Source organism: Arvicanthis niloticus, chromosome 5 (genome assembly GCF_011762505.2).
Source record: "Arvicanthis niloticus isolate mArvNil1 chromosome 5, mArvNil1.pat.X, whole genome shotgun sequence".
In the NCBI taxonomy this organism is placed as follows: Eukaryota; Metazoa; Chordata; class Mammalia; order Rodentia; family Muridae; genus Arvicanthis; species Arvicanthis niloticus.
The window spans coordinates 7,099,157-7,123,222 of NC_047662.1; the positions used below are offsets into that span (position 1 = coordinate 7,099,157).

General features: G+C 43.0%; 1 protein-coding gene across 18 annotated transcripts in view; it reads left to right on the top strand.

Annotated features, from left to right (window-relative positions):
• Kif1b (kinesin family member 1B) overlaps positions 1–24,066 on the top strand; it is a 132,465-nt gene that overhangs the window by 95,217 nt on the left and 13,182 nt on the right. For 8 of the 18 annotated variants that reach the window (XM_076933731.1, XM_034503347.2, XM_034503341.2 and 5 more), the window contains 13 exons: positions 1,209–1,327; positions 1,927–2,012; positions 2,465–2,594; positions 2,758–2,920; positions 5,355–5,445; positions 7,323–7,441; positions 8,264–8,319; positions 10,683–10,791; positions 12,411–12,477; positions 14,703–14,787; positions 15,411–15,516; positions 21,887–22,001; positions 23,224–23,357. In XM_076933731.1, coding sequence (XP_076789846.1) covers positions 1,209–1,327; positions 1,927–2,012; positions 2,465–2,594; positions 2,758–2,920; positions 5,355–5,445; positions 7,323–7,441; positions 8,264–8,319; positions 10,683–10,791; positions 12,411–12,477; positions 14,703–14,787; positions 15,411–15,516; positions 21,887–22,001; positions 23,224–23,357 — 1,380 coding nt within the window. Of the gene's footprint in view, positions 1–1,208; positions 1,328–1,926; positions 2,013–2,464; positions 2,595–2,757; positions 2,921–5,354; positions 5,446–7,322; positions 7,442–8,263; positions 8,320–8,997; positions 9,199–10,682; positions 10,792–12,410; positions 12,478–14,702; positions 14,788–15,410; positions 15,517–18,422; positions 18,450–21,886; positions 22,002–23,223; positions 23,358–24,066 lie in introns of all 18 variants that reach the window. The other 10 variants (XM_034503333.2, XM_034503342.2, XM_076933729.1 and 7 more) reach the window with 3 other exon arrangements.

Here is a 24,066-nt window from a genome sequence, read left to right on the forward strand (position 1 = left end):
GATCAGTAAAACAGGTGAGAGGGCTCAGCCGGGAAGGCTTTTACTGCCACGCCTGACCACCTGACCTTGGTCCGTGCGACTCACGTGGTGGAAAGAGCACAGACCTTTCCACGGTTGTCTTCCATCTTACTTACACACACACACACACACAGAGGCAGACACATGCACACACACATGTACATACAGTCGAATAAGAGCACATTAAATAACATACACACACAAACACAAAATAACCTTTTAAAAGCACAAACATGATAGGACTTGTCTAGTTTGTTAGAAATATATCAAGTGTCAGCCAGGTCTGGTAGCTCAGGCCTGTAATCCCGGTTACTTGGAAAGCTGAGACAGAAGGATTGAGATTTTTAAAGCTTGCCTAAACTACAGAGTGAACTCCAATCCAGCCTGAGTAATTTAGTGAGACCCTGTCTCAATAGAAGGGCTGGGGCTGTAGTTGAATGTGAGGACTTACACAGTTAAGTGTAAGACTCTGAGTCTCTGCCCACAGGGCCCCAGAGAAGGAAATAAAAGTAGACTTTTAAGAGAGACCTGTAAATTCCCTTTTGTTTCTGATTTTAGTTTGAGGATCAAAGGCCAGCTCCACAGGGGCCAGCTGAGTCCTCCTAGGATTTCTCTTAATTCCCATTCAGGCTCCAGCAAGCTCATTCTCAGAAACATCTGGCTACATAGCCTTTCTGCCTGCATGGCTGGATCTCACACCTTTTTAATAGTCCTTTAAGTAAAACAAGACTCAGAGTGCTGGCGTGGAAAATCCATTTGAGAGCTAGTAACTGTTCTTCCCTCATATTTCCCTGTCCTTATCTCGTGGTTTGTGTTCTGTGTATGGAGAGAAGCCAGATCTCTTGGTGCATTCGTACTTCTGAAGACTACGCTCTTCAGTGGCCTCCTCTCTCCTTGCAGCACTCATAGTACCGGAACGTTTACTTCCAATTGTTACTCTTCTTCCCATGGTGCAATTTTTTGTAGGGTAATTTGGTGTACGTTGGTCTTTGTCAGCTGCTTTGCCATGCTTTTGCACTAGCTTATGTATTGATTATGTACTGAAAACACACCTGGAAGCAATGCAAGAGATCAGAATTCAGAGTTGACCTTAAAAGGCCCAGAAGCCAGCTGAGTTTGGGGAGGCAGAAAGCCCTCAGCATCTCCTTCCTCAGATGTTCTGATGTTTGTCTCTGGGTTTCTGTCTACAGGGCATTTGTGTATTTGAGCAACCTGCTGTATCCGGTGCCCCTGATTCACAGGGTGGCCATTGTCAGTGAGAAGGGGGAAGTGCGGGGATTTCTTCGTGTGGCTGTGCAGGCCATTGCAGGTGAGTTAGAAAAAGATGACCTTTTTCTAAATGAGAGCTGTGGATTCTTTCCAATAGAAAAAGCAGGCTAGGGGCTGGAGAGATGGCTCAGCAGTTAATAGCACTGGCTGCTCTTCCAGAAGACCTGCATGACAGCTTACAACTGTCCATAACTCCAATTCCAGGAGACCCAACACCCTCACACAGATACATATGCAGGCAAAACACCAATGGACATCAAATATAATTAAAAAAAAAAAAAAAGAAGTCATAGAAAAAGCAGGCTGGCTTCTTGATGCAGACGACACTTGAGTCACATACATAAGTGGTAGTGTGTTTGTTCATCTTGGGGAAGGCCTCCATTAGCTTCCTTTCTCTTAACTTTACCCCACCCCATCCCAGCTCTCAAGTATCATGATTTCACTTTAGTCTGGAATATTGCTGTTTTGGGAAAGCTGGCGTGTAACGTAAATAACTCTTGGATTGCCTTTGTCTAAGAGATGAGCAGTTTAGTCCAGCGTAGTGCATTGTGTCGCTTGCAGCCAGGCTGAGCTTCACAGTACTTTCCCTGCCCCCACGTGTGCTTCCATTCAGTCCTGGCTGCCTTTCTTTCTATTTAGCTGATGAAGAAGCTCCTGATTATGGCTCTGGAGTTCGACAGTCGGGAACAGCTAAAATATCTTTTGATAATGAGTACTTTAACCAGGTAAGAAGTATTTGGGGAAGAACGGGCAGACACGTTGGGGAAAGAAAAGGAAGTAAATGGACTAACGAGCAAAGTGTCCAATGCTGGCACCAGTTCTCTGGTCAGAAACGCTAGCAATTCTAAGGCATTGGTTACAACACCGTCACTCAGTGAGATATGGGCTGTGTCTAACAGTTACAACTCTTTTTTTTTTTTTTTTGGTTTTTTGAGACAGGGTTTCTCTGTGTAGCCCTGGCTATCCTGGAACTCACTCTGTAGACCAGGCTGGCCTCGAACTCAGAAATCCGCCTGCCTCTGCCTCCCAAGTGCTGGGATTAAAGGCGTACGCCACCACTGCCCGGCTCTCAGACAACTCTTAATTGTTATTTTTGCAAAAAATAGTTGGTTGTACAAACAAAAGTCGGTTAGGAACTGGGAGAGCACGTCCCTTACCTCACTTGCCTTACTTTCAGAATGACTTCTCTTCAGCTGCAATGACTCGTTCTGGCCTGTCCTTGGAGGAGCTGAGAATTGTGGAAGGTCAGGGCCAGAGTTCTGAAGTCATCAGCCCTCCAGAAGAAGTTAATCGGATGAATGACTTGGGTGCGTAGACAGATGACTGTCATTGAGGAGATTCTCACTGGGAAAGCATTGAGGACTCAGAGAAGCAACACAATGGCTTTGGTGGACTAGAAACAGAAAGAAATGATGCCCCACTCCCTCCCCTTTCTGTTACTTGAACCTTGTGTGTCATTTAACTCTTCAGATTTGAAGTCAGGCACTTTGTTGGATGGGAAGATGGTGATGGAAGGGTTTTCTGAAGAGATTGGTACCCACCTGAAACTGGGCAGCGCATTCACTTTCCGAGTCACTGTGCTCCAGGCCAGTGGGATCCTTCCAGAGTATGCAGACATCTTCTGTCAGTTCAAGTAAGCTACCTGTGTTAGTTACTTCTCTGTTGCAGTGATCGAACATCCTGACAAAAAGCAGCCTAGAGAAGAAAGGGTTAATTTAGGCTGTGGGTTCAGAGGGGCAGAGTCCATCATGCAGCGAAGAAGGCATGGCAGCGGCAGCGTGTGTAGGAGGCTGGCTGATGTCATTTTCACTCACACACAGGAAGTAGAGAGAAAGAACAGGAAGTGGAGTGGGGTATAAACCCTTAAAATCTGCCCACTGCGATGGCCTCCCCAGCACAGCTCACCTCCTCCATAATCGACCAAGCCCATGTATGGGGACATTTCTCATTCAAAAACCCACACTGCCCTTTCACTGTACCCATCTAGAAGCTGCAGAGATGTCCTCTTTTTCTGTAGAGTGCTTTACAAATGTGAGTGATTAAAGCTCTTGAGAGATAAAACATGACAAGTCCCTGAAAGACCACTTTTGTCACTCAAGATGAGAATGAATCAGGGTCCCATGAGTCTATACCACATCTGGCTAGAGCACTCGGTGCTGTCCCCGTATTCCAGGAACACAGTGTCTGATCAGAGAAGCCTGCTACTTTTCAGTGCTTTTCATGCTGAATTGTCTTCTTAAAAAAACAACAGTTAAACAAATTGTCTACCCAACAGTTTTACATATTTAGCACTTTGAAAAAAGGAAATTTATATAATGTAAAGAAAAACAATCACTGTATGAAATATGCAGAGGAGATGTGGGTAAGGATGGATGTTCTGGCTCATTAAAGAGAAGGTTGTCAGTGCTACTGAGATGGTGGTTCAGGCCCACTAGTGCTCTTGGGCGCCTCTGACAGACATAGTATATAAGGTCAGGAGTAACACAGTTCCAGAGACTCTGAGGCCCTCTTCTGGCCTCTGTGGGCACAAATGCATATACATGTGGTGGTATACCAGTATACATACAGTAAAATAATATGCATAAAATAAACAATTTTAAATGTGTATATTTTTTTAAAAGAGTTCAAAAAATATATTGCATAAGCCTGGAATGCAGAGCATCAACTGTCCAAATCACCAGTGATGTGGAGAACTCGGGAGAGGTGCTGTTAGCCTCAGACCTGGTGAACTGATGTGAGAATCAAGAACAAACTACTGATATTTTCCTGCTCTTCAGAATCTTTCCCCCCTTTGGGGATTGGAGTGTGGCTCAGTGGTTAAGAGCACTTGCTGCTCTTGGAGAAGACCCAGGTTCAGATCTCAGCAGCCATAGAGTTCTTCACAACTATTCTTAACTCCACCTCTTCTGACCGCTGTAGACATCAGGCATATATGTGGTACATATGCATTTGTATAGCAAATCACACACACTTACATATAAACAATTGTTAAAAATATATATATTCTTCTTTTCACCACTTGGCCTTTTAGAGTATCATCTGTTTGTCAAGCCCCATGGGTGAGCACTTGCCATCTGCTGCACACAGTACATCTCTGTCACTTTTGAGAAGTTCCCTGCTGCCATCTGAACACAAAACTATGAGGGTTCTGTCAGGAGACTTCCTGGAAGATGGCTTTGAGCATCTCTTGTCTAGATAGTAGACTCCTAGGCCAGTCTACCATGGACAGTTTTACTGTTCTTACAGAGGCTCAGATTTAAGTCTTCTATATAGAACAGGATTTTGTTTTCAGCTAAACAAACAAACAAAACCAATGAAAGAATAAGACTTTATACTTTGTTAATTTTTTTCAGGGGATGTGGGTGGGTTTGGTGGAGTAGGTATCTTCATTTATTTTTTAGGTTTTGGAGGTAGGTTTGTTGTTTCTTGGGTTTGAGTGGTAGATATTTTTTTATTTGTTTTTTAGGTTGGGGGGTAGGTTTGTTCATTTGGGTTTTGGGCTCGTTGGCTTGTTTTAAAACAGGGATTCTCTGTATATCCCTGGCTGCCTAGAACTACTATGCAGCCCTCAGTGGCCTTTAGCTCTGCAGTTCTCCACCTCTCCTTCCTGAGTACTCACATTCTAGTCATGCACCACCACATCCTGCTACAGATGTGTTGACTTCTTCACTCTCTGTAAGGCATGCTTGTATGTCTCCATTTATATAAATAATCAAGGGGCTCTAATTTTTCAGCCAGTTTTGAATCTGAAATGCTATCTTTATGGTATGGAAAATGCTGACAAAGAAAGAGATTATCATTTGGTACAATAAAAACAAACAAACAAAAAACATACTTTGTTAGTATGCTTCTACCTTTAGAGTCCAAAGTGAGCTCTTAAAACAGATTCTGCTAGACACAGTAGCACACACCGTGGACTCTAGCACTTGGAGACAGGAGCAGACTGATCTCTGTGAGTTTGGGGCCAGCTTGGGCTTCATAGTGAGACTCTCTCTTGAAAAAACAAACAAACAAACAAACTAGATTTTGCTGAATTTTGATACAATATTCATCTATCTTTTATTAAGCTTTTTGCATCGGCATGATGAAGCATTCTCCACTGAACCCCTCAAGAACAATGGAAGAGGAAGTCCCCTAGGCTTTTACCATGTACAGAACGTGAGTAAACTGAATATTTTGCCACATATCTCTCAGGTTTATGTACCCTGCTATTGTTGGCTAAGGGAAAATGATCACGTGAAATGTGAGCTATGCTTTGTATGGACTGGGTTGCTTTGCAGAGAGAGTGAACGGTAGAGCTGGTGGCCAGGGTAGTAGTCTTACAGGAAGAGCAGACAGGCTCTTACCAAATTATAGTGGCCCACTGAGTGTGTATGTCTAGTCTCCCAGTGAATTTCATCAGTTTGATTATGAATTTTTAAGAAACCTTTGTATTTTAGAAAAAAAGAAGCATGTTTCCCATCAGTTTTGATAAGTAACATAGTATCCTGTAAACTCTAAGATACTTAATATTGCTTACAAGTGCTGTAGAAGTATAAATACCTTCTGTAACTAAGTTAAGATTTGAGCTTTTTCCTGGTATCTGTGATTTAACTATTCATATCCCCTACAACTCTCTGAATGCATGAAGCAAGGAAGTAGACTTTCCAACTTGTATATGGAATTTCATCAAACTCCATTCAGAAGTCATCTTCAGGGGAGTGGGGAGATGGCTCAGCCGCTGTAAGCCCTTCCTGACAGGTGGTGGAAGGAGAGAACTGTTGCCCATGAGCTGCCTTCTCACTCCCACACGCATGCCATAGCACAAGCACTGTGCACACACAAATAAGTTAATTAGGCATAAAAACAAAGTCATCACCATTACAATACTAGTGTTTATTAAGTACTGATTTTGTATTGTCCCTGTTCTGTTTTCTGTGCCATTCAATCGTCACTTGCCCACCATAGAGTATTATAATCCCTGTGTACAGTTGGGACTGACTCACCCAGGTGACAGAGCTGGGAAGAGGCAGGATAGGGTTTAAACACAATGAAGTGGCTCTAGAGAATCTCCACTGCCGGTTCAGAACTGCCTTTCTGTTTTGTTCATCATGTATACTTTATGAAGTGAGAGGCCCAGGCTGTGGTTGTAGCCATTGGTAGAGTGCTCACCTCACATGCACGAGGTCCTCCTAAGTTTGAACTCTAACAAAAACAAAAGTTACAAATATAGGAAGTCAGAGAGGAAGGGACAATCAAAATAAAATAAAAAATAAAGCATGAACAGAGACGGCTCTGTGGTTGAGTATGTGCTGCCCCTAAAGACCTAGAACTCCAGCCGCAAGGGATCCAAACCCTCTTCCGGCCTCTGAGGACATTCACATACTCAACATGCACCTATCCCAAACATACACATGCGCACATACCTATAATTAAAAATATAATATGTATTTGATGAGTACCATTTAACAAGCCTCTGACTCATAAAACCACAGAAGTCCCCAAGGAGTTTAGAACTAATAAGGAGAGCTGTAGATAGAGTGTTGGGACGTGAGAGTGAGTCAGTAAATTCAAAAGAGAACAGTTTTTATACGGGAAGATGTTAAGTTACTTTTTTTATGAGGGAGAATGGTTATGTAGTGCGAGAAGGAAGGGAGAGATATAGCATAAATAAAAGGCAAGAAAAACGTGTGTGTCAAACTTGACATTGCCTTTACTCATAGGCCACAGCCTACCAATCACCTGGGCTTTGGAGGGAAGGCCTCTGTAGCAGATTCCTGGCCATTCCTCGGAGAAAGCAGGCAGAGAGAGCAATTGGCAAATCTTGAAACAATGAGCAGCAGCAAGTAAGGCCGATTCTGCTGCACTGTGGAGAGTCTAGAATGCTGAAGCTTGGTAAAGTCTCATTAGAATGAGGAGCAGAGGAAGACCTGTCTTGTGTAGTGAAATACCCAGCACGTCCAGGATGCTTAACAATGCAGAAGCTGCAGGAAGCACACACGTGTGTGTGCCTGTCATAAGCTTATCCTAACCTCACCTAACGTTCTTCTTCGTAGATTGCAGTGGAGGTCACCGAGTCGTTTGTGGACTACATCAAAACCAAGCCCATCGTATTTGAGGTCTTTGGACATTACCAGCAGCACCCACTTCATCTGCAAGGACAAGATCTTACCAGGTCTGAGGGAGAAGGGCAAAGACTTGTTGCTGTTTTGGTTTTTAGTTCTTGCTTCCTGGAAAAGAACACTTGACGGATACAGAAGAGTTGTCATTGCGTTTTGTAGCTAACCTAATCACTAAGTTAACTTGATGTACGGCAAGCTGAGTTCTGTCCAGATGGCATTGCGCACCTTCTTTTTATTATGAGAAGAAAGGTTGACTAGAGAAGGAAGTCAGCACGGTAGAGCAAGAATGTGCATGAAGTTGTTTCTGACAGCCTTTCCTCATGAAGCAGAAACTCAAGGTGGAGCCTTGCAGCTTGTGAGATCAGTGACATGACTTCTGTTTGTTTTTGAGACAGCATCTCTTTATGTAGCCCAGGCTGTCCTGCAACTCACTCTGGAAGACCAGGCTGTCCTCAAACTTAGAGATCTCTCTGCCTCTGCCTCCCTGCCCCCTGTCCCTCTTCCCCCCATCCCCCTGTCCCCCTGCCTCTGCCTGAGTGCTGGGATTAAAGGTGTGAGCCACCATACCTGGCAGTGACATACCTTTTATTGGTGGCAGTGGCAATGCTAGTTGAAATTTACAGGGTGACTTTTATAAAAATGTGTTGGTCTCTGTGTGGGATTGTGTTGGGCATCCCTTTTCTTAAGCAAACTTAAGCAGTGGGATGCTGGGGGGATAGTGCATGCCGTTGATTCCAGTCCTGGAGACAGGCAGAGGCAGACAGACCTCTGTGAGTTCAAGACAAGCCTGGAAAAAACAAAAGATTTCAGCATGCCATCATTGTCGACACTTAACCGTCTTTCGTCCTAACGATGCTTTCCTCCTCTCTTTGCAGTCCACCTCAGCCCTCTCGAAGATTCTTCCCCCCTCCCATGCCACTCTCCAGACCAGGTGAGCAGCAGCTATGCTCTCTCGTGTGCGCACATCCATCTTGAACAATTGAACAAAAGTCCATTGTGACTCCTGTCTGTGCCCTTGTGTCCTGTCCCTCTTGTGTATTTCTAACAGGAACAGGAGTGCTTGGCTCCTGATGAGAAGTCGGAAATTATGAGGCTCTGTCTCTCTGCTCTTCTCATTCAGACCTGAATAATCTCCCTCCTCCTTAGCTCTCTGTGCTTATATCTGACTACTTCTGCCAGTCATAACATTTCTTTGCATATTAAATTTATTCTGCATGTTCAGTTTTGTTGTTGGGACTTTCCGTTTTGATTGACACACAATAATTGTGCATACTTATGATATAGGATGATGTGTTTGTAACTATATACTTTGAGGAACACACACACACAGACACACACACACACATCAGTATAACTAGCATATCCATGTCTTAAGCATGTCTCGTTTGTAGTATATATATTCAGATTCCCTCCTTGTAGTACTTTGTAATTGATAACAGATACCCTATTATTTATACAATAGGATACCAGAATTTGTTTCTCTTCATTTAGCTTGTTTTCACTTTTCTTTATTTTTGTTCTTTTTCCTTACTGCCCATGTACCAAATCCCCACCCCTGCCCTGTGCTCATTTTCCCTCCTCTACATCTCCCATCCCCATCGGCCTTCAGACCATGAAAGAAAGATTGAGCTGATACGGTTTCTCATGGCTGGCTATGTGAATGTGCATGTGTTGGATACTTTCTCTGAGCACGCCAATGTGCTAGCTTCCTCTGCTGTTGCCACCTTCCAGAATGAGGCTGATTCTCTACCGCCTTTTCTCTTTCCGTCAGTTCCCAGCTTCCAGAACAAAAGGGTACCCAAACAATATGGTTAGTAGCTAAACTAGCTCTGCCTTAGATGTAGAACCAACTTGGACATGTGAAGCACTGATGTTTCTGTTTGTTCCCTGGTTACTGTAGAGCTTTGCACATTGTCAAGATCACATCACAGTTCCTCCAGGGAGACTGGAGGGAATACCTTTTATCTCCATCTCTTTCACATCTATCTGAGGATGAGATGCCCTGATTGGTTTTTCTCTTGAGACAAGGTTTCTAGCCCAGGCTAGCCTTAACTACCTAAATAGCTGCAGGTGATCTTGAACTTCTGGCCTTCCAGTCTCATCCATAGACTTGCCTGCAAATGTATGTGCCTCATACCCAGTTGATGGAGTGCTAGGGATTAAACCTAGAGCCTCATTCGTACTAGGCAAGCTATGCTTCCTACTTAGATAATCTGCACCCCTCCTGAAACTTTGGTTTGTATTGTTTGCAATAGTATTTTATATTTTGATTTTTTTAACTAATTGTTGGTTTTTGTAGTGTTAGTAATCTACCCCTGGGCCTTAAGCCTGTTAGACACTCATCGTCCCACTGAGCTCCGTTCCTCCCCGCCTCTTTTCTATCTTCCCCTCCCCTCTTTCTTTCCTGAGTTCTTAGGCTTTGCTTACGTAGATGACTGCAGAGCAGTAACCAGTTTCCTTATTAGCGGCCAAGCATCTGTGAAGCACAGGCGGGTGACTTCTGCCAACGGGCTGTTCATTTGAGAAGTGTTCCATGATTGCTAAAGCCCTTTCATATACATTATGCTAATGGGTCTTAACAATACTTTTTCAAAAATGGGTCTTAACAATACTTTTTCAAAGTGGTAGACTAAATATTATGATCCACATTTTTACAAATTGAGGAAACACTCACAGACAAGCAGCTTAACCAAAGCCTCCCAGCATTAGAATTTCTGGGACTGTGGGACCTAAGTCTGAAGAAAACGTGTAACAGAAGATTACGTACAGTTCTTGTATTTGCAGATCAGACTGGTGGTCTCAGGTCTGTCTGCACGGTAGAGTCATTGGAGAATTTCAAGCCTTAGGAGGCAGAATCACATCCCACCCACGGGCATTATGATTTGATTATCTAGAGTGTGACCTTGGACTTCACCATCTTTAAACTCTTGGTGATTCTTAGCTATGTGGAGGTCTGGGAGATGTGGGTTGGCAGACACCCCTAGTAACATACCAGGTTCTGCCTGATCATCACCTCCCCAATCCGGTTGTGATATGATACCATGCTCCCAAATAGGAAACTCTATAAAACAAAGAATTTTTAATGATTTGTAAAGCACATTTATTTTATATTTAAAAAAAAATTTTTTTTCTCATGTTTAGAAAAAGAGGGCCGTAGTGCACTGATACATTAAGCGTTGAACTTTCTCTGGCTCTTTCACATCTGTCCTCTTAAAGACTGACATTAAAGATGCTTAGACTTTTGTTGAGTAAACAAGGAACAGATTTTGACATGTTATAAAAACTCTTTTAAAGTTCCAGCTACTAGGTTAAACACCATGAACAAAACCAGCCTTGGGCAAAGCATGAGCAAATACGACCTTCTGGTTTGGTTTGAGATCAGTGAACTGGAGCCTACTGGAGAGTAAGTCCAATTTTAAATACATATTTCAATAAAGTGTTTCAGAATTACAGATATAGTTTTAAGCCTGTTGGGGTTCCTTGTCAAATTTTTCTTTTGGATTGAGTTTGGGTGCCTTGCTCCTTATCTCTGAGTGAGGTGTTTGCCAGAGGCCATCTAGTAGGATTGCTTAGCAACAGCAATGTGATGGACACCAGATGTACCTGGTTGTGAGGGAACATGACAGCGTGGTGGTTCTACTAAGATTGGTGAACAGATTGTAAGATGGAGGTTCTTCAGGTTCAGATGGAGGTTACTGGGGACTGGTGAGAGGTTCAACACATCTGGGCACTGGCTGCTAAGCCTGACAGTATGAGTTTGATCCCTGGGACATATGCACGGAAGGTGAAAACCAACTATTACAGATTGTCCTTCTCACACATGTGCCATGGTAGTCTCACACACACACACACAAACACACACAAATATAAACAAACAAATGAATAAATAATGCAATCTTTTAAAATAAGGATAATCTCAATGAGGTCAGTGGATTAAGATTTTATTTTATTAAAAATACTTGGATTAAAATTTTCCACCTTGCCAGTATTTGAGACCACCATGGCATTGTAGGATATTTTGGAGGACCTTTGGCCTGTGCCTATGTGAAACTTTCAGTAATGTCCTCTAAAAAGGAGCCACTTTCCTAAATTGACAGGATTCACATAAGCTTCCTTGTCTTTATGAGCTGTGTTAGAGTAAATAATTAATACAATTATTGTTTATAGTTGTTTCTGAAATGCCTTTGGAAGAACACAAAAGAGGGGCTGGAGAGATGGCTCAGTGCTTAGGAACACTGACTGCTCTTCCAGAGGTCCTGAGTTCAATTCCCAGCCACCACATGGTGGCTCACAACCATCTGTAATGGGATCTGATGCCCTCTTCTGGTGTGTCTGAAGACAGCAATAGTGCACTCATATACATAAATTAAATACACACAGACACACACACACACACATACATACACACACACACACACACAAAGAGAATCTACTCCTGAAACAGTCAAGCAGCTACATCCATTAGTCCAGATTAGGGAGTAACTGTTAATGTAGTGTTCCTCTGTGTATCATGCAGTGAACCACCATCAGTGATGATCAGCACCGTTAACCGTTAGTGTCTGCTGTACTTATGACCCCGTGTCAAATAGAGTTCTGTAGCAACTCAGTTGACAGTCGTCTGAAGAATGTGACTTTCTACAGGCAGATCTCCAACCTTATCTTAGTTTCCATGATGAAGAAGTTGTTAAGAGATGGTTTTTTTAAATAATTGCTTTCTGGAGCTTTATAGTTAGAATTGGAAATTATCTATTTCTTATTTCCACTCAGTTCTGTAACATCTGTTATTTACTGAATTATTATACAATAGACAGAGATGGAACAAAAGTCACTGTTCTTTTCACACTCCAGTCAGGCAGAGACTCTGAGACACACAAATGTACCCGTGGCTCTGAGATGACGTGTCCCCACGGGGTCAGATGTGGAGCAGAGTGTAGAACAACAGAGATTTCCCTTGGCTACAGCCCAGGCAGGCTTGGCAGGTGAAGCAGTCCTAACTTCTGTCTTTTGTGGTTTATTTTATAGGTATATTCCAGCTGTGGTTGACCACACAGCAGGCTTGCCCTGCCAGGGAACATTTTTGCTGCACCAGGTACTGACATAAAAAACACAACAACAGATTTCTCAGTTTGTCTTCTCCATTTGGAGAGGAGAATGTGGGAGGACATTTTTGTTTTGATTTGTTCCTTTTTTTTTTTTTTAATCAAGGTAGAAAATAGGTGGGAATTGAATATAAAACATCAAATACTATTTCTATATTAGTAATAGAACTTATAGAATCAGTTTCTCTCTCTCTTTCTCTCTCTCTTTCTCTCTCTTTCTCTCTCTCTGTTCACACACAAAGGGGATTTACTAGAATAACTTACATGCTGTGATCCAGCTAGTCCAATAATCCAGTATTTGCTTTGACTGGAAGACTGGATATCTCAGCTGGTCTTCATCATACTCTGAGGTCCACGAGAAGTAGGCTGCAATGCCTGTGAAGGAGTGGACTTTCTAGGGAGGACAAGAACAAGCAGGCAGAGAATAAGGGTTCCTTTTTCTCTGTTCTTCTATAGAAGGTATGGCCCAGATTACAGATGGGTCTTCCCACTTCTAAGGATCTGAATTAGCTGCCTGATAGTGGTATGTGCCATTAATCCCAGCATTTGGGAGGCAGAGTCAGGCTGATCTCTGTTAGTTGGAGGCCTGCCTGATCTACAGAATTAGTTTCAGGATAACCAATGCTATACAAAGAAATCCTGTCTCGAAACCCCCCCCCCCAAAAAAAAATCTAGATTAAAGGTGTATGTTCCCACTTCAAAGAAGTTGATCTTCCCACTTCAAATTATTTAATTAGGCAAAAATATCTGTAAATATATTTTAGAATAGCTGTTGTGAGAAAGGGTCTGGGGGAGGCCCTCTGAGGCCTGGTCCTTGACAGAGTCACTATTAGTTAGTGAGTACTACAGAAGTCTCTCTCCTTTATCCATGGATATAGATACAGGTAAGTTGTTCTATATGCCCTGCGGGATGGCCCCACAGCCCACACTGTTGAGCACTAATTGGGTGGTGGGTGTCAACAAGAAAGGATGTGAAGCTGGGAAGGGAACAAGGTGGGGACATTAGAAGAGTTGGGAGGGAGGCAGTGGTCGTTGGATGTGGTCAGAACACATTGTATCAGTGTATGGAAACAATGGAGTTCAATTACTGCCATTTGTGTTGCTCTCATAAGATGTTATATAGCTTGTGTCTCACTGTCAGTCTTTGAGTTTTGTATTATCAGACATATTCTTACTTTGTCCTCCAGCTGGCCTCCAATTCCTGAGGTGACTCTTTTGTTCTCTTGCCTCAGCTTCTTGATCATTTGGTTAGCAGGTCTGAGCCACCATAGCCTGGCAATGGTTGTTTTGTTTTTAATTTGTCTGTTTATTATGTATACAGTGTTCTGCCTGAATATATGCTTGCAGGCCAGAAGAGGGGACCAGATCTCATTATAGATGGTTGTGAGCCACCATGCAGGTGCTGGGAATTGAACTCGGGACCTCTAGAAGAGCAGTCAGTGCTCTTAACCTCTGAACCTTCCCTCCAACCCCTGCAATGGAGGTTTTTTGATTTGTTTTTTCTTGTCTTGTTTTGGTTTTGGGAGCCCTTTTCATACAAGGCAAGTATTCTTCCACTGAGCTATGTCCTTGACACTGTATTTTTGTAACAGAGTCTTGATGAGTAGGCTAGGTTCTTGAATTTATGGGATCCTCCTGCCTCAGTCTGATAAGTACTTGGATTATAGGCATGTGCCACCAAGCACAGCCAGGAGCTCGTTCTAAGGTTAATTTTGGAAGTCTGAATGGATTGAAAGTATACTTTTTAAATTTATACTACTCATTTGGTAAGATAATAGTCAAAGCCTAGTGTGTTACTACACTTTTATAATCCCAACATTCAGGAGGCGGAGGCAGGAGGATTATGAACTCAACGCCAACCTTGGCTTCTTAGTAATTCCTGGCCAGTTTGTGCTATCAGTCTTTAAACTACTTCTTGTGCAGGTATCCGTGTTGCAGGGAGCTCTATTTCCTTAGAGCATATAACATGGTCTTGATCATCTGTCTGTTGGTCTGTCTCTGCCTCCCCACCTTTGTATGTGTATCTGTCTCTCTGTCTGTCCCAGCCCACCCCCGCCTCTCTTTCTTTCCCAGGATGTATGAATTCATCCAGCCTCAAGCTTCATCCTGTGATTACAGGTGTGAAGTTAGAAGGCATCTCTTAAAACCAGACCATCAACTGGCTTGTTCATTTCCTAATACATTCTTCTGAAGTGGAATCTTGTTCCATTACCAGGGCATCCAGCGACGGATCACAGTGACTATCATCCACGAGAAGGGCAGTGAGCTGCACTGGAAAGATGTCCGTGAACTGGTGGTAGGTGAGTACATTCCATCAGCTGAGGGAGGCTGGCCTTAGAAATGACATCGTTCAGTGCTGAGTACAGGAGAGGTATGCACAAAGTGGAAAAAATAAACACCTTGAGTTTGAAGCTCTCTCTCGGTGGTAGGGAGGAGGGTCAAGACTTGATTTTCCCATGTAGTCCTGCCTATCATGGAACTCTAGACCAAGCTGGCTTCGAACTCATAGATCTGCCTGCCTCTGCCTACCAAGTGCTGGGACTAAAGGTGTGTGTCACCACTGCCAGATTTTTGAAGCTCTCTTGAGTGCTAGGGTTGTGGCTCAGGAGAATGATTACCTAGTAGAGAGAGGATACTAGAGAGGGAGAATGTGCATGCAGGCATGCTAGGCAAATGCTCTTCCACTAAGTGCTGGCGATTGAACTCGGAGACTTGCATTTGTTCTGCCACTAAGCTATTTCCTCATACTTTTTTTTTTTTAAAGACAATTTGTCACTAAGCTATGCAGGCTGGCCTTGAACTTTTGGTCCTTCTGCTAAGTAGTTAAAATGATAGGTCTGTGCCATCAGACCTTTTGATTTAACAAAGTTATGCCTTATTTTTTAATGTGCTCATCTTCTGGTTTCATTATCCCTTCTTTTAGGTCGGATTAGGAGTAAACCCGAGGTAGATGAAGCTGCAGTTGATGCTGTCCTTTCCCTAAACATCATCTCTGCTAAGTCCCTGAAGTCTTCCCACAGCTCCAGCAGGTAGGGTGCCCTGCATCACAGAAGTGTCAACCTGGTGCTGTTTGATGGATTCATGTTAGGTTCCCTATTTCTAATGACTCATGGTGCAAATGAAGAAAGGAATTTCCTTTTTACTTCAGAAATTCTGATGTGGTGCTGTTCACCTTTAATTCCACTTTTGGGAGGCAGAGACTGGAGAATCTCTGTGACTCAAGGCTGACCTAGTCTACATAGGAAGCTACAGGACAGCCAGGACTACATGGAGAGATCATGTCTTTAAATAAATAATCAAACAAACAAATTCTGTTTCAGAGCTAGAAAAATGACTCTGTAGTAAAAATGTTCTTGTAGAGGACCCAAATTTCATTCCTCACACCACTCATGTGACTCAGAACAACCTGTAATTCCAGCTCTAGGTTAGGTTATTGTCTTGGAGAACGACAAGGCTGGGAACCAGGAGCCCATGCACATCCAATATGGGCCGAGGACACTGCCTTTGCATTATGGAATTGATTCTCTGTGCTGCTTTATGCCCTGGAAAACTTGTTTGTGTATGTTAGGAACGGAATTGGAATAAGACAGGAGGCAGAAACAGAATGAATAGGTTTGGGTCAGGATTAATTTTTTTCCTTATATTGCAGTTTTGCTTAGGAGATGAAAAACAAACACACATGCTTGTTTTCTGCATGTAAGGAGAGCTGACAGGGCCTGTGAGAAGGGGGCTGGGTGTGAGTGGGTGTTGTGTCTGGGGAGAGGGTACTATCACCTCCTCCTGGGCAGACCATACATAAAACCACTTCTCTGACGTCAGCAGAGACACCTCATGACTCTCTCTTGCCAGTGATCAGCTTCCATTCATCACTATTTCCTCAGCTGCTAAGTAGATGGTGTTGGGTTGAACCCCTGACTGTGCTGGACCTTACACTGAAGTGCCCTTGAGAAGTCCTCCCTGAGCCCAGCAACAGGTCGGATGCTGTTTGAAATGAGTTCAGCTTCAAATAACTTGGCTTTTTAAAAAGTATATACATTTTACTTTGTGAGAGGGTGTGTACTTATGGAAGTCAAAGGACACCTTGCAGGAGTCGGTTCTCCCCATCAACCATGTGAGCCTTGGGAAGTACACTGCTGGGTTATCTCTCCAGCCTCAACGTTTTTTTTGTAATAATTGAAGCTTTGTGTGTACACATTAAGTTATCAATTCTTGCAGTAGGTCAAAGTCTTTTATTTAATTATGGGGTTATTTGTTGGAATGGTGACTGTCTTTCTTTGAAAAACACACACACACACACACACACACACACACACACTTTAGTGTATCCTGTGGTTTTCCAGTTGGTGGAACAAGAACTGGAAGCTGAAAGGAAGAAGGTTAGAGGACTGAAAGTCAGAAGCTGTTGTGGGCCACAGAGTAAAAGTCTGTGTCAAAAGAAAAATCTCATCTAAATTCAACAGATATTAAACAATTCAACTTTTCATATTAGGAAAAATCATTTAAATTGGTCTTCACAGAAAGTTCTTTTTATCCTTATATTTGATTGATATGCTTAATATTTAATTAAATGTAAATAGTTATAATAATTAACAAAGATGGCATAAAAAGATTTAAGAAGGCTGGAGATATGGCTTACCAGTTAAGAGTACTGGCTGCTCTTGAAGAGGACCCAGATTCGGTTCCCAGACTCATATCATAACTCAGAACTCCAGTTCCAGTACCCTCTTTTGAACTACTCTGGCACCAAGCACACATGTGGTATACTTACCTTCATGCAGGAAAAACATTTATATACATTTAAAGCAATGTTTAAGAACAGATACATACTAGTAACTCTTAAGCAAGCAAGTCAGTCTTTAAAATTAATTATCTCGGTGTATGAGACACCTCTCTAGTTTGGAATGTTTCAATTTGGAGACAGAGAGCTATTTAGTCATTTGTCTTGTTGCTATGAAAAAGCACCTGGCAAAGCTACTTAAGGAGAGGTTTATTACAGCTCGAGAATATAGGCTATCATGGAGGCAGCTGGAGCAGAGAGCAGTGAACACTGGTGCTCAGCTTACTTGGCAGCCATGGAATGGCACAGGTCTCATTAGGGAGGCTCTTTCCACCTCAGTTCACCTGGCCTAGACAATCCTCCCACACATGCCTGCAGATTTGTCTCTGAGAAGATTCTAGGTCCTGCCAAGTTAACAACACAGTGTTCGCCATCACAGGCTCATAGGTTAATATGTCAAGTTGCTGTTGAGGTTATCTAAGGGCTAGTGTTGAGTGGATGTACACATCTGCAGATTGGTTACACTCTATCTGTGTCTCAGAGGGTCTCTGACTCATTGACAGTGGAGAGTAATTGGCAAGATCCTGATTCCCTTTCTGTCCACACCTGCACTTGTGTTAACCAAGCCTTGGTTTTCTCTGAGCTCAGCAGCAGTTTCCTAACATATCATAACTGGGAAGTAGGGGGGTCATTAAAGATTTGATCTCCATATTCCTTTGTAGACCATCTTTTTTATTTTCTCTTCATTTTTAAATTTTTGCTTTTTCAAGACAAGATTTCTCTGAATAACTGTCCTGGCTGTCCTGAAACTTGCTGTGTAGACTAGACTGGCTTAGAACTCACAAATATCCGCCTGCCTCTGCCTCCTGTGTGCTGGGGTTAAAGGCATGCACCACCATGCCAGCCCATTCTTTTTCTTAATGAAAGTCTTGGGAGAAGGATTCATGTCACTTTAAGCCCCTTATCAGATTGTGTCCCAGAATTCTCTGTTCATTGTTTGTCTATCGGAATTCAGTTTGCTTCTAAGCATATTTTGCCTTTTTTAAAAATATTTTTTTTTCTCTGTGTATTTCTATTTCTCCATATATATTTGTTTGTTTTTCTTTCTGTCTGTCTCTTTGGTTGCTGGACTAACAAAAGCGTCTTCTGTTTTTGCAGGCTCTTTCTTGATAAGGATATTCCTAGGTATTTTCTGTTTGTTTTTTTTGCCCATAGAGATTCTAGTTTACCAGAACGCTTTATGTCTTATGTTGCTTTAGTTCCTGTTTTAATCCAGTAATTTATTTCCTGTGTAAACCTAAGCTTTACCTAGAATAGAGCAAGACCTAATTTTGCAACCTAAGAATGCCCCTGGTGCTGTCTGCTCTGATGTGAATACAGCTTCATACTTTTTTTTTTTTGGTTTTTCAAGACAGGGTTTCTCTGTGTAGCCCTGGCTCCTGGCTGTCCTGGAACTCACTCTGTAGACCAGGTTGGCCTCAAACTCAGAGATCCACCTGCCTCTGCCTCCCAAGTGCTGGGATTAAAGGCGTGCGCCACCACCGCCCGGCACAGCTTCATACTTAACTTCTCAAATGACTTGGTATGCTAAATTATTGTCTCATTCCATTTACTAAATTTAAAACATGTCTTCAAGTTGTTTTTTTCTGCATTCTAAACTGGAATATTTAAATTTCATATGAAATCTCAGGCTTTGTTCCCTGACATTCTCTCTTCCCTTACCCCTCGCTCTACCCAACCGATCTCAAAGCTTGAAAAGTTTACTGCAGATTCCACTTACTTTGTTTTGCTCTGTGCATGGGAAGCAGACTGACTCTCTGGGTAGTTGAGTCTGTAAGAAGAAATGTTAGTTAGTTAATTAGTTAGGTTTTTTGTTTTGTTTTAAAGACAGCCTCACTATATAGACCAGGTTGGCCTTGAACTCACAGGATCCTCCTGCCACTGTTTCCAGAGTATCAAGGTGAAAGGCATGTGAAAGGCTTTGAGAGACGCTCATTCTACCTCAGTTGTCTGGAAAGTAGTTCCTACCCCCCTTCTCTCTCTCTCTCTCTCTCTCTCTCTCTCACACACACACACACACACACACACACACACACACACACACACACACCACCGTTCTTACTTTAAACAAGATTTTGAGTACATGGAGGAGTTCTGCTGAATCTCTAAGCCACGAAAAAGGCTTTCCTAGTCTGGCATTTTTGTTGTACTTTGGGTTGCCTGATGACTGTCTCATTGTTGCTGTCTGCCTTCTGTGTCTATATAGAGAATTTTCTTATTCCACACTCATTGCCTCAAAAACTTGACACTGAGAAACACTCACTGTTGCGGCCCTGGCTGCCCCACACTTGGGGGCCAAAAAATGTTGGGGGCCACTCTATCAATGTTGGAACCTGCACTGCCAAAAGCCTTGGGGGCTAAGTTGTTAGAGCCCGCACTGCCCCAAGCTGCTCCAGTCTGCGGGTCAGGGTTCAGCAAGAGAGAGAGTGAGGACGGACTTGAAGAATGGAGACCAGAGTATGATTCAATCCTGTTTATTCTTCAGTCTCTCTTCCTAATCCAAGTCCCAAGTCTTGAGTTCCTAGTCCCTAGTTCCTAGTCCCTAGTGCCTCCAAATTCCAAGTTACTTTTTCCAAGTGCTAAATGCCTAATGTCTAATTCCAAGTTGTACTCATCTGAAGTGTCTGATTCCTCTGTTCCTAGTGTCTCTCTGAAGTGTCTGATTCTCTGATATGCTCTTCTGTCTGCATCTCCCTTTTATATGTCTCACTTCTAAGCCACGCCTCTAAGTCACACCTTTAATCATGCCCTTAGGTCTTGTCTCTAAATCTGATCTCTAAGTCACGCCCTTAAGTCACACACCTTTAAGTCTCACACACCCAAAGGAAATCCTGGGTATCTAAGGCAAGATGTTATCAGAGTGTGCTCAGTTGTTGTAGGCTAATGCAATCAAGTCTCTGGTCAGGGTTTATGGCTCAACATGACTGCAAAGATGATAGCCAATTTCTGTCGGCTCCCCACAAGTCACATTTCAGAAAAGACCTGAGTAAGGACAGCTGCAGATGGGCGTGGCCATACCTCAAATCTGGGCACTGGAAACATGAGCTGTAGTCAGGGGATTCACTTTCAGAGGTTGTTCTCTGCTCATGTTTTCTGGAGGAAGATGCATGGGGTGTGCCTAGAGAGAGGATATGCCTGTTAGTTGTCATTGGAAACCTAGAAAGGCAGAACTAGTGAGGTCAGCATTTGGAAAGAGGGAAGGGGAAATGTGGTTGGCAGGGGTGGAGTACTGTAAACAGTTTTTCTACGGGAGGTGGGTGAGTTCTGTTCTTCCTGTTTTGTTTTGTTTTGTTTTTCGAGACAGGGTTTCTCTGTGTAGTCCTGGCTGTCCTGGAACTCACTCTGTAGACCAGGCTGGCCCCAAACTCAGAAATCCACCTGCCTCTGCCTCCCAAGTGCTGGGATTAAAGGCATGCGCCACCACCGCCCAGCAAGTTCTGTTCTTCCTAAGACTAGTGTTGTGAGGGGGATGGGGTTACAAGAACATCTCCCCCATAAGGTATCAGAGTTCTAAGAAGGAACATGATACAGACCTAGAAATTGATCTGCAGCCCCACCTGTACCACCTGTCATATTGCCAGTAGGAAAAACTCAAACTTGAAGAACTTAAACCAGTCTGCTAAATTTAGCTTATGATTATTTCTTAATTATAAGGTTAATCTTCAGATATATTTAGAATGAATGAATGAATGATAAAAACTACCTTCAGTGTTATCAAATTCTTCTGTACTATTGATAGATCAACTTGGGTTTATTTGATGAAATAATTAGATTCCACCTGTTCCTATCTTCGAGCATCCCAGGTATTTAAAGTGTCTCTAAGAGTCTGCAGAACTATCCTATGAAATTTAGATCTTGGGGATATGGAAACTGAAGCCTACCTGTTACAGAGTCCTTTTTCTGTTTGTTTAGTTGGTTGGTTGATTTTTGTTTTGTTTTTTGATACAGGATTTCTCTGTGTAGTCTTGGGTGTCCTGGAACTCACTCTGTAGACCAGGCTGGTCTTGAACTCAGCGATCTGCCTCTGCCTCCTGGGGTTAAAGGCATGTGCCTGTCGCCAGGCCTGGCTGAGTCCTTTTTATCTGTAATTAAAACAGACAGGATGGTTCACTTGGAATTCTTCTTTCAGATTCTGTCTGCATTCTTCTTACTCCTTTTGAATGTTCTCATAGTTTATGTTGGTGGTGGGGCTGGCTTTGTTTGAGAAAGAGTCTTGTGCTATGCCCTTGCTGGTCTAGAACTTGGTAGACCAAACTGGAAATGGGACCAAACTAGGGTCAGACTTCAGCAGTCGTCCTGCCTCTGCCTGAGTGTTGGCTGCAGCCATGTGCCCCATTCCTGGCAGTGCTGCCACTGTGCTCATGTTAGCAGGCAAAAACTTTATCAAAAAGCAGGGATGAGGCGCACAGCTAAGTATCCCTAACGGATGGGTGCCTGCCTCTGTTAGAGCGTGATAAACAGAGAATGGTAGTGACTGGCATGGGATTCCTTAGGACCCTGCCAGTGGTGATCCTTCTGCTACCATTGGCTATTTTGGGTTGACGTTGTCTTTCTGACCTCAGGACCTTCTATCGTTTCGAGGCCGTATGGGACAGCTCCCTACATAACTCCCTCCTTCTGAACCGAGTGACACCCTATGGAGAAAAGATCTACATGACCTTATCTGCTTATCTGGAGGTAAGGGACCCATGACTTGAGCAGGCCCTGAGAAGTAGGTGGTGACAGGAACAGACCGCAGAAATCCAGCTTACGTTTTCTTCCCTTCCCCTCCATATCCGTACATTGTTTATTTGGTTTTCCTTCGCTAGCTGTTGTAATTGTTTTAGATTCTGTTCCAGGGCTCTGTTGAGTCAGAAGAGCACAACGTTTTTGATCGTTTAAGCTTCTGGAACCCAATCACCAGTTAAGACAGTTTCGTGCCGTGCTCTCGTGGTCGTAACAATGACTGCTTCCAGGTCTTGGAACAAGCCTGAGTTTTTCTGATTTTATTTTTTTGAGTCTTGTGTATCCAAGGCTTGCCTTAAACTTACTATGTAGCTGAGGATGACTTGTTGCTCCTGTTTCTACTTCCCAAACACTGGGATTACAGGCGTGCGCCATCATGCCTGATCTGAGCCAGATTCTGACTTTTGTGCAGTCACTTACTGCCCTGTGTCTGTCCTCCCATGAGCTTCTGTGCCTCACCACCACCTTCTTCTCCTTCTCCTTCTCCTTCTCCTTCTCCTTCTCCTTCTCCTTCTCCTTCTCCTTCTCCTTCTCCTTCTCCTTCTCCTTCTCCTTCTCCTTCTCCTTCTCCTCTTCCTCCTCCTCCTCCTCCTCCTCCTCCTCCTCCTCCTCCTCCTCCTCCTCCTCCTTCTCCTCCTCCTCCTTCTTCTCTTCTTCCTCCTCTTCTTCCTCCTCCTCTTCTTCTTCTTTCTCCTTTCTTTTCCCCTTCCTCTTCTTCCTCCTCCTCTCTTCCTCCCCCTTCTCCTCCTCTTCCTTCCTTCCTTTCTCTCTCTCTTTCTTTCTGTTTTCTGTTTTGTTTTTTAAGACAGGGTCTCTCTGTGTAGGTCTGACTGTCCTGGAACTCTCTTTATAGACCAGGCTGGCCTTGAACTCACAGAGATCCACCTACCTCTGCCTCCTGAGTGTTGGGATTCAAAGAATGTACCACCATGGCTGGCTTCTTCATTTTTAAATAGTGTGTGCAATGATAGAATTTTCCCTCAAAAGAAAATATGCATTTATCATGAATGCACCTGACCTTGTATTATTATCTGTTGAGTGGCTTTGGAAATCATTGAAGCAGAAGTCTACCTATCTCCACAGCTGGAACCAGCTTTCCTAATCCACTACTGTACAGCCTTTCACCACAGCTGCTCTGCCTTATCATTCAGCACTTTACCTTGTCTGTTTGCAGTTGGACCATTGCATCCAGCCAGCTGTCATCACTAAGGATGTGTGCATGGTCTTCTATTCCCGAGATGCCAAGATCTCACCACCACGTTCTCTGCGAAACCTCTTTGGTAGTGGCTACTCAAAGTCACCAGACTCGTAAGTTTTTTAAACAAGCTGAGTTTCCAGTTCTTTGCCTAGTTCAACAGAAACAGCAGGCCTTAGGTACCCTCCAACTTCTGTTGCAAGTTACTTTGTCATCTATAAACCATTTGAGTAACTGACACCTGAGTTGAGATGACTTGCATGGTGGCATTTAATACAATGTTAATGGTGAAGAAAAGAAAAGTATTCTATGTAAATACTTCCAAAGCAGGCTAATAAGGACTAATGATCACTATTACTCATATTTTTAATAGATTGCCATTGAGATTTCCTTCTGTATAAGAGTTGTTGTACATATTTAAGGCACACAGAAAAATATACCTTTGAGACTATATGGCCTGGATACTTTAATATCACCACTCATCTTAGTGAGTAAAAGAAGAATGACTGTAATGCAGTGAAAGGTTGAGTCCCTTCCTCCAGTGTCCAGGATTCATCGTTAATCATTTTCTTTCAGTCAGACATTTTCTTCTCTATGTCAAGAAAAGTTCTTAGTTTTCTCATTTATGTTGTGAATTTTCTAGTGTTCCCTGTTCTATTCATCATTTTGAAATAACAGTGGTCCAAATATCAAACTGAAAAATAGGCATCTCCTAAGAGAAATAAAGTAAATAAGTAAGCAACAGTTAATGATGAAAAATAATCAGTGTCTTAACTAGGACCAGAAAGATGGCCCAGGGGTGAAGGGGCCTGCCATCAACCT